This window comes from Corvus kubaryi, unplaced genomic scaffold (genome assembly GCF_017639235.1).
Source record: "Corvus kubaryi isolate FWS band 111438036 unplaced genomic scaffold, C.kubaryi_AGA036_p1.0 split3-73, whole genome shotgun sequence".
NCBI classification, from domain to species: domain Eukaryota; kingdom Metazoa; phylum Chordata; class Aves; order Passeriformes; family Corvidae; genus Corvus; species Corvus kubaryi.
In genome coordinates this window covers 41,968,315-41,977,534 of record NW_024582091.1, presented here as the reverse complement: position 1 = coordinate 41,977,534, position 9,220 = coordinate 41,968,315, and the positions used below count along the sequence as shown (strand labels likewise).

Sequence of the window (9,220 nt, the reverse complement as noted above, 5' to 3'; positions counted from 1 at the left end):
TTCCCGCAGCACGGAGGCTGAGCCCGTGGGCTCATCACAGCGGGGCACAAACAGCCCCACACAGTCATCTCCGCAGGCAGCTTGGAGGGCGCTGCACTGGGAAGAGTAGGCAGAGCACTCATGGAATTATTTGCCCCCCAGTCCCAGTTGCTGTGCTTGCTATGTTGATTCTGAAAATTGCTCATGCCTGGGAAAATTTTGTCAGACACGTTTGCCATTCCTCCCCCACACCCTTTCCAAAGCATGAAAAGTCACCATTGATGCCTAGGCTTTGTATAAGGATATGTTTTTTTTCAAAGCACTGTATACACATTAGCTCATTAAGAAAACACAATTAAGACTGTAAGCACCTGAAACCTCTTCAGCATTGCTCCATTGTAACCCAAAAATATCACATGCAATTTCAGTGATACTTGCTCACCGATTATAAAAAAACATGCCCCAAGGCTGAGAAGGTGGATGGCAAATTGCAGCTGCAAATTAATTAAAATAATCAAACAAGCCAGAGGTAACTCCCACAGTAAGAGGTTGCTTACAAAGGCAATGTTAATAGAGCATTTACCATCAGGGGTTGCCTGGTTCCCTTTTAATGAAATATCTATGATTACCTGATTAGCTGATCATTGTGCACAGCATTTTGTTCTCAATACAGCCATGAAGCCCAGGAGGAGAGAGGCTTTTATCAGATGGAGCTTGTTTATTTAAAATGTATAATTGAGTCCTCCTTTTTTTTATGGCAGCATGATCCAACAGGCTGCTCATCTCCTACTACATATACTGCTTCTCCTCTCTCCAGTCTGAGATGAGCCAGTTTTCTGGCACATGCTTATCTTGGCAAGGTTATCACAATGATCTGGAATAAAGTCAGAACATTGCAATGGGTATGAGAAGCTAACCTTTAATGTTTAGAAGTGGTCATGGTTCATTATGGTATTACACTAGTTATATGCCATCATGCTAGAAGTACGACAATATGCCACCTGTGGCTCTCTCCCCACACAGTATTACTGGAGAAATAAACTGGTTTAGTTTGATAATATGTGAGAAAGCCAAAATATGGTCCACATTTTTCACTACCACTCACATTTTTAAGGGTGCTTCTTGTGCAGGATGCTGAACACCAATAAACTTGGAAAACTCGAAGAACATATGAAAACTAGACACCTCATGCATGTAACTGTATATTTATTTCTTTTTAAAGAACACTCCTTAGATGTATTTTCAATATACAAACTTGTTTTCACAGATTTATAATCCACTAAATAGCACAAAATATAATCCAGGTCGTTGGTTTCTTTCATCTGTGCGTATGCATGCGTGTGTTTGAGTGTGTGTGTGTGTGCGTGCGTGCGTGCACGCATGCTGCTGGTGGTAGTGGTAACCCACCACACGTGTTCAAACACAAGCCCGGGCTCCTCCTCCCTTCTCTCTGGAGCAAACCTTGCCCAGATGGAGACCCTACACTGGAAGACTGTGACTTTCTTGCCCATGAAACCCATTTCAGAAGAGGCTGGGGTGGTGGTGCTCTCTGCCTCACCGGCAGGGCCACACACCTCTGTCCACAGGACAGGACAGAACAGGACAGAACGGGAGCCTCCCCCGAAGCTGACACAGGTATTGCAGTAGGGAGTGGCCAGCTGTGGAGTTCAAGTGCAAGGAAACACCTTTTTCTCCTCTTCAAACCCCTCTCTGACACTTCAGAGCACTTCTTCATGCCTCTTGCTCAGCCCTCAGGAGCAGGGGACTGCCAGGCTCGGCAGGGCGCCGTGTGTGCAGCCAGCAGGCCAGCTCCTCGCCCAGCCCCATGCGGCCATAGGGGCCTTGCCACCCTGCTGCTGGAGGCCAGGGAGCGGGTCAGGATGCTGCTCGGCTCTGCCTCCCGGCAGTCAGCAGTGCCCCAGTCCCGCTCCGGGAAGCACCAGCATAGCAAATCTTGCCGGTCCCGGTGAGCTACACAGATGGCACCAGGGATGCACGTATTTACATGGGGTGGAATGTTTTCCCATAGCTTTTTAAGGAGTGTATAGATCAACATGTTCACATAAGACCAAATACTTTTAATATATTTATAACTGTTTTATAAAGCTTTGAAAAAACTCACAATAGCACATTGTTTTACTTTAATGCTTTACGGTACTATCAGTTTAAAATCACAATCAGCACTTAAGTTATAGTCAATCCAGCAAACAAGAGACAAAAAAAAATTACAAGAGTTAAGAACTGACTGATACATCTTTTATCTTTTTTTTTTAACTAATGCATAAGTGCAGAATAAGATAAGATACTCTAGTTTAAATATCTTGTTTTACAATATACATTTTGTTCTAATTACGCAACAGTAAATCCCATGCTTCACATAGAAAAGCAATCCACAACATTAAGAAAAAAATTTACAATTTATGAAACAAAGTAAATAAATATTAGTATTACAGAATCAGAGCTGTACATAAAAGCTGTTCAGTTTTAATCATATAAAAATATGTTTTAGTGCAACCTCACATATATTGATGCTGTTCTGTTTTACATCATTTAGATCCAAGTGTCCAAAAAAGGAAAGAAATTACATTTATTACAAAGCAGATACACAAATTCTAAAATATGTACAAATTACTGCTAAAAAAATGCTTATAAGAATATAAGCAAAGTAAAGAAAAGGCACAAACATCTGTACAATTTAAAAGTACCAGACCCAATAAGAATTTCAAATTTAGTTTTGGTCAGGCTCATGATGACTTGTTACTTTATCTAATTCTTTTGATATAACAAAAGTATATATAATAGCAAACTACTGTAACTTAGAACAGGCATGCTGTAAAGTTGAATACTTTTTCTATCTCTAGAAAAAAAAAAAAAAGTGGGGTAAATGTATGGGTTAAAGTCTCCATGCATCTCAGATCAATGTGGCTTGCTCTTCTCAGATGACGGATCTTTCCTTTCCTGTGTGCTTGATGGGGGGTCGCTCCTGCTGTGAAAGCCCAGCTGCTGGACACCCACAAAGCTCTTGCTGTAAAACTTGGGATGGGCTAGCGCAGTCTGTGATGTACCAAAACTGTCCTGTTCACCACCGTGCAAGTCCGGATGGGTGGCTGAGGCACAGGGCTGGCCCGGCTCAGATCCACTAAAGTGTTTAATGCTAAAATGTGCACTTTCTAAGGGTTTCTGGTGAGGCTCAGAAGGCCTCTGCAGCTGCTCCGCCCCGTGCAGAACGGCTTCTTCTGTGGCGATTCGCAGAGAGGCTATGGCTTTTGTACAAGTCTGTATGTTCTCCTCCTGCTCCCTCTCAGTAGCCACGACACTGTCCTCGGATGTGCTCTGCGCCAGCAACAGCAGCGGCGAGGAGGGGGCGCTGGGGGGAGCAGCGGGGTGCAAGCTGTGCGGAGAGGTACGTTTCTCATGGTGCTTAGAAATACTATACGATTCTTTTGTAAGGGTTTCCGCAGTTCCTCTTTGCTTCTCCTCAGAGAGCTCCCTCTGTAGGGCCAGAGTGGACGGAGAATGTAAACCTGAAAGGGCCACGGGGACTGAATGGACCATCTGGATACCCCCAATAGGCATCATGGGGATAGGTGCTCGGATCTGTTGCTGGGAATGTAGTGGAAGATGACTGAAGACATAGTCGCTCGGACCTTCGGGGAACAGACTAGACCTGCGGTGCTCCATGCCTCCTTTTTCTCCATATATGTTGAAGTAAGGTGCCTGAGACAACCCCCTTCTCTGTAAGCAAAAGAAAAAAAGAGATGTCAGTGCTGCTACTAGCAGAATTCTTGTCTGGCTGCCAAACCACCTATCTGCTTTCCTGTCTAACTCAACCTCCCATTCACGAAGCACCTTTCATCCAGATGGATCCCAAAGCATTTGGAAAACTCCACTAATTGCATATCCAAACAACCAAGGAGGTTCTGCTTAGCTCAGCCCTAGAGGGCTCATGCCTCTGAGGGGAAAGGCAGTGGCTAGTTAAGAGAGTTCAGCAACACAACGCAGCAATTTAGGTCAGGAAGTGGATGATATTATATTCAACTGAAACTTTGAACAGAATTTGGGGTAGATAGATTTTCATTCCTCAGGAGAAATTTACCCTCTCTTTTGGAAAACTATGCTGGTATTTGGACTTTGTTGCAGAGAAATACACATCTGAACATCCCCTGCTCACCACCACTGCTTGGCATAACAGGGAATATCTGACAGCATGTATGTATTTTCTGCCTTCTGAAAAATCTGCTCTTGAGCCCCAGAGAAGACACTTGCTCCCTGGGAGCTTTACCCAATCCTTGGTGAAAGCAGATGGGTATTTCCATGCAAGTTTAAGTGTCTCTCTGCAATGAAGACACAAATTTTTCTAGTCATTGAGACAATGGAGCACCCCTCTGGCTTATCTGCAGTGTAAACAATAAATAATAACAAAAGCACAGGCATCAGCTGTGAGCAAAAGTGATGATTCTGTCCCAGGGAGACTCGCCCACTCATAATGGGATGGAGAAGAATGGGGGATTTTGTGACGGCTAATAAAAGCCAATCTCGCAATATTGACATTTTCATTGCCTTCCCATTAGTTCTCGCCTTGGAAGAATGAATAGCTCCATCTCCACTCAGTATTAAATATGCCCTGGGCTTTTGGGTTCCTTTTTCTTTCATTCTTAAGTTTTAAAATTTGTTTGCTATCTGATGATTAAGTATCATTTACTGCTGACCAGAGGAGTAGTGATGACACAAGTACAGGATGACATTTTTATAATTATGTGTGGGATTTGGCCACACAACTCTCAGGGACTCTCATATGAAATTAAATGAATGAAAATGCTCATGTCTGCTCTGTAAATTGACCAAACACAGATCAATTGCCCCAGAGCTGTGGTGCTACCGCAGCCTTGGCGTGGCAGCCCGAGGACTGTGCTGCTAAATGCCAATGCATTGAAGTGGCAGCACTTCACTGCTGGGAAATCCTAGCTCTCAAGGCATTAAGCAACCTCTTGATCCCATCCCAGGGAGCTGGTTTAGGGGGCAATTAAAGATTCAGTTTCTGTGCTACCCAAGGGCTCAATCTCACTGTGCTCAGATGCTTTGTCCTGTTTAATATAAATCAATGTCGAGACACGAAAGGGTGACCCATAATCATCAGACTCGAACTTCAGAGATATTATTCAGAGACTAATCTATGTTGGGAATTTTCCTATTCAGAAAGTGAGACGCTTGAGTCTCATAAAAGAGAAACTGTCATAAGAAAGCACAGTGACAGCACATTATATTGCTGAATAGGGAAAACTTTACAAAATAAACTGCAATTGACAAGCCACAAGACAGTTCACCTACCCTGTCAGTCCTCCCTATTGCTAACCTCACCTCTGCACAGCTGCTTGCCCCTATTTTTTTTTCCATCTTTGGTCTGTCAACCAGTTTCTCAGTCATATTGTGCCTTTGAATGTTTCCTACACCATGACATTTATCACTATTACATCTGATGTGAACTTGGGCTAAGGGAAATGGAGCAAAAAAAGAGTAGAACTCATCAAAGAACAAACCTAGTCACACACATATCTCTAACTGAGAAAGACACTGGCTTCATGTTTTACCCTGCCAGAGTTTCATAAGGGAATAGAGCAAGAGTCTGTCCTTGTCGGATAGAGGTGTCTAACATGACAGAAACTGCCATGTGCTTTAAGATTAGCAGCATCATCCAATATATGTCTCGTAGTCCCGATTTTAACATAGACAGTGACAGTGTGTGCATGTCACTGGATACCTTTCAAGCCTGGCTGGGCACATACTGGATTATTTTTCTCTAGCTCGGGTAGGTAAGTTTAGAAACAGATAATATAAATGGTTACAGTCACTAGTAACTGTTTCTTCCTCTTACCCTGCTTTTATTTCCTTTACCAATATCTAGCATTTTCATACCTACAAGCACACACACATATACATATTCATGGCAAAAGACTTTTTTCAACAAGCATCCTGAAAATCCAAAGACTTTATTCAGTTGACAGGGCAAGTATTAGATCACAGAGCACAGTGCAGGAAGTTACGGTATCTTTTTGCAGTGCAGTCAGAATGTGTTGCTGCCAGTGCCGCGAGATGAGCTCCTCTCTTTGTCAGGTGATGGGAATCCAGTTTGTTTCCCATTAATTCTCATTTGTTACAGTTTAGCATATTTCCCTTCAACTCCAGGTGACATATAATTTCCCGAGCAACAGTATTCTGTAGCAGTTTTTCACTAAATGCTTTGACCTGGTCACAAAGCTAGACTGCCACATCACACCCCTGAGCAAAGCTATATCCAGCTTCACAAGTCCCCCAGAATGCCTCAGGGATGAGATAGGGTTTACCCTGTATCTGGTACATCACCCAAATCAGGCTGTGGGAGATTAAGAGGAAGATCACATTTCAAAGCCAAGCACCCTTCACAGACATCCTCTGGGCAGCCTCAGACCACAGCTTGCAAAAAGATGTTGGGTGGAAAACAGTCTCTTTGATTACCATGTCACAACGTACTTAAGGTTTTTTAAAGTTAAAAACCAGACAACACTGAACTCTATAGTGAAATTCGGTAACAGAGCATATTACCAGTGTGCTTTCTGAAAGGCATGATGTGTAGAAAAGTGACTATAACTCCGTGTGGCCTTAGGTCTCAGGATCAACTCAATTTGCAGCCCTACAGAGAATGCACCACAGCAGCCCACATACACCAGTGAACCTATTTACAGTTTACCTGGAGTTCAGAAGTTTCTGGCTCTCTGTACAAGAAAGCATTTCACTCAAGATGATAAAGTAGTGAGTGTTTGGGAAGGGATTTAATATCTGTGTCTGGGATGATCAAAGGACCTTAAGTCCTATCAACTTTCAAGCAGTCGCAGAAGTGCCTAATTCCCTTCAGCCCTTCTGAATGTATCAAGACAGGCTTCAGACTTCAAAATGAATGAGATGAGAAACAAAATGGCAACACAAGCAAAATCCACTACTGCCTAGAAGCTAAAATAGTAGTGAGAGACGAGTCTGTACCACTCACAGCAAGATACCTTCTCAATTTCATTGTGTCTATCCTGGGACTGGAAGAAGAGACAAAGGTTCTGGTCTGCACTAGGAAGCAGCAGGGTGTACTAAGGGTTGGGACAAACAGGAACGGAGTGAAACTGTTTGTGCTGGATCCCATATTCACAATGCAAGTGTTGTGGGATTGGCAGGGAAGGTTGCTTCAGATTAGCCCTATGTTGTCTCTCTGGAGTCACTTGAATGGCCACTCACAGTTCAAGTGTATCCGGTGCCCTGCCGGTGCACATTTTTTCAGTTTAACTCCATCTGACAACAATCTAGGTCACTTACTCCAAGACTGATCTGAAAATGTGAGTCAAAGCACAAAAAATGTGACAATAGAGACATATGCCTGATCCAAACTAAAATGCTAAGAGAGATTCACTCAGGGTGAACAAATGAAGCCTTCCTACTCCTTCTCTTCCTCTCAGGACTGGCAGAAGATGACTGGGAAGAAGAATCTGAGCCCTTTGATAATGGCATCAGCCTCCTCAGAAAGGAAAGAAACCTCTGGCATTGACAGAAGAGAAGATGCCAAATGAATTTAGAGAGCAGAAGGTATCTGGCTTTAATTTTAAAGACACCAATTTAACTTCTCAAAGCCAAGGGGGACCCAGCACACACTAGAGACTTAGGCTACTTTGGAGAGTGTATTCTGTTGCAAGAGTGTATCCTGTTGTTAACAGCCAAAGGAAAAAAAAGTGTGTCTGTATTTTTATACAATCTAAAAAAATAGTTACTTTCACCATGCTCTTTTCCACTTCCTAAAGAAATAATTTCAATTGCTTTCTATATGGTGCTTTCAATGCCAGAGCACTTTACAGGCCCTTTGCACAAGACGACCAAAGTGCATGGACATTCAACAGGAAGCAACAATGAAGGGCAAGTAGACCAGCACTGGCCAAAGAAACTAGAGCAAATACATCAATTTCAGTTAAGAAGAAAGAAAACTGGCCTCTTCTGCGAACTGCAGGCACTAGAAGCACAAAACTGCCCTTATTCCTGCGAGGACTGGGAAGCCAATGCAGCTGTTAAAGTATTTTAAGGATTGTAAGCTGACATGGGCATCACCAATGCAGCTGCTAATGATGTTCTGGTTTGCTGGATTTCACTAGTCTAAAAGTGAAAAACAACCTTTATTTCTTTTTCTCCTCTGACAGCTTTAATTTATAGCAAGCTCAGGTGTTATTTGTCTTCCCATCCGCTGAGTATAATAACTTGTGTTTCACTTAAATTCCTCTACTGTTTGGCTAAAGTACATCTTCCAGAAAGGTATCAAGAGAGGAGGAATCCATCTTTCCTTCCTTGCAGTCACTTGTTGTGATGGGCAATCATCCTCACTTGTCATTTTTTCATTTAAGTTTGCCTGGGCTCTGCTTCCAGTGATGCCTCCTGTACTCAGGTTGTAGTGAGTCTACTGAGGTCTGGCCTTCTCTCTCAAAACACTCAGCATGCCACCAAGTTACTGATGCTTTCTGTAAGACTGATATTTTACATTGTGTTTTTCACTGCCACATGCCTGACTCTACCTCAGAAATAAGGTAAGCTTTAGAACTCCATCTGGCATGGTGGACTTTTCAAAAGAAGGAGATAGCAGTGCTAAGAGAGTCCTTACAATGTGCTAAATGCCTTACTGGAAGGTCTGTGTAACAAACAAGGAAAATACTACAGCAAGAACTGTCAGATGGCCAAGGATGACTGTTAACATATGCTTTTGGTAGCATCATTATATATCCAAAATCTTTACTACAGGATGCCAGTGTGTCTCGTGGGACACGAGGGACCAGGGCACCCTGCACAATGTCAGCTGTAGAATCCCATATGATCCCATTCATTTGATACTAAGACATCATGACTGGTTAAACTGGTGACTCTTCACCCACTTGTGATTCCTCACTTAGTCAGTAAAACCGCTGGTGGGATTTGTATCCTCTCTCAGCTGTGCAGTGATCATTCCTGTGAGAGTGCAGCAGAGTTTCAGCATGCCCTTTCTCAGGGACCATCTAGTCAGCCACCCCTCTCTTCTGCTCTTCTCAACCATTTACCAGGCCATGGGGCCATGTCTGAGATGTGGGAGAAGTACCTGTGCTGCCCTTTCCTATAATTATGGCCACTCACGTTGCAGCTTTCCCTTATACCCCTGAAATGCTGGGAAATCACTTTTGGATCTGCCAGGATGGCAGCATCTCAGCTCTTT

The 9,220-nt window shown here is 43.2% G+C and overlaps 1 protein-coding gene across 5 annotated transcripts in view; it reads right to left on the bottom strand.

The window, feature by feature from the left end:
- Positions 1 to 1,168: 1,168 nt before the first annotated feature.
- Positions 1,169 to 9,220, bottom strand: part of HIVEP2 (HIVEP zinc finger 2) — a 106,119-nt gene continuing 98,067 nt past the window's right edge. For all 5 annotated transcript variants that reach the window (XM_042017319.1, XM_042017323.1, XM_042017321.1 and 2 more), the window contains one exon: positions 1,169 to 3,714. In XM_042017319.1, coding sequence (XP_041873253.1) covers positions 2,896 to 3,714 — 819 coding nt within the window. In that variant the 3' untranslated portion in view covers positions 1,169 to 2,895. The remainder of the gene's footprint in view (positions 3,715 to 9,220) is intronic.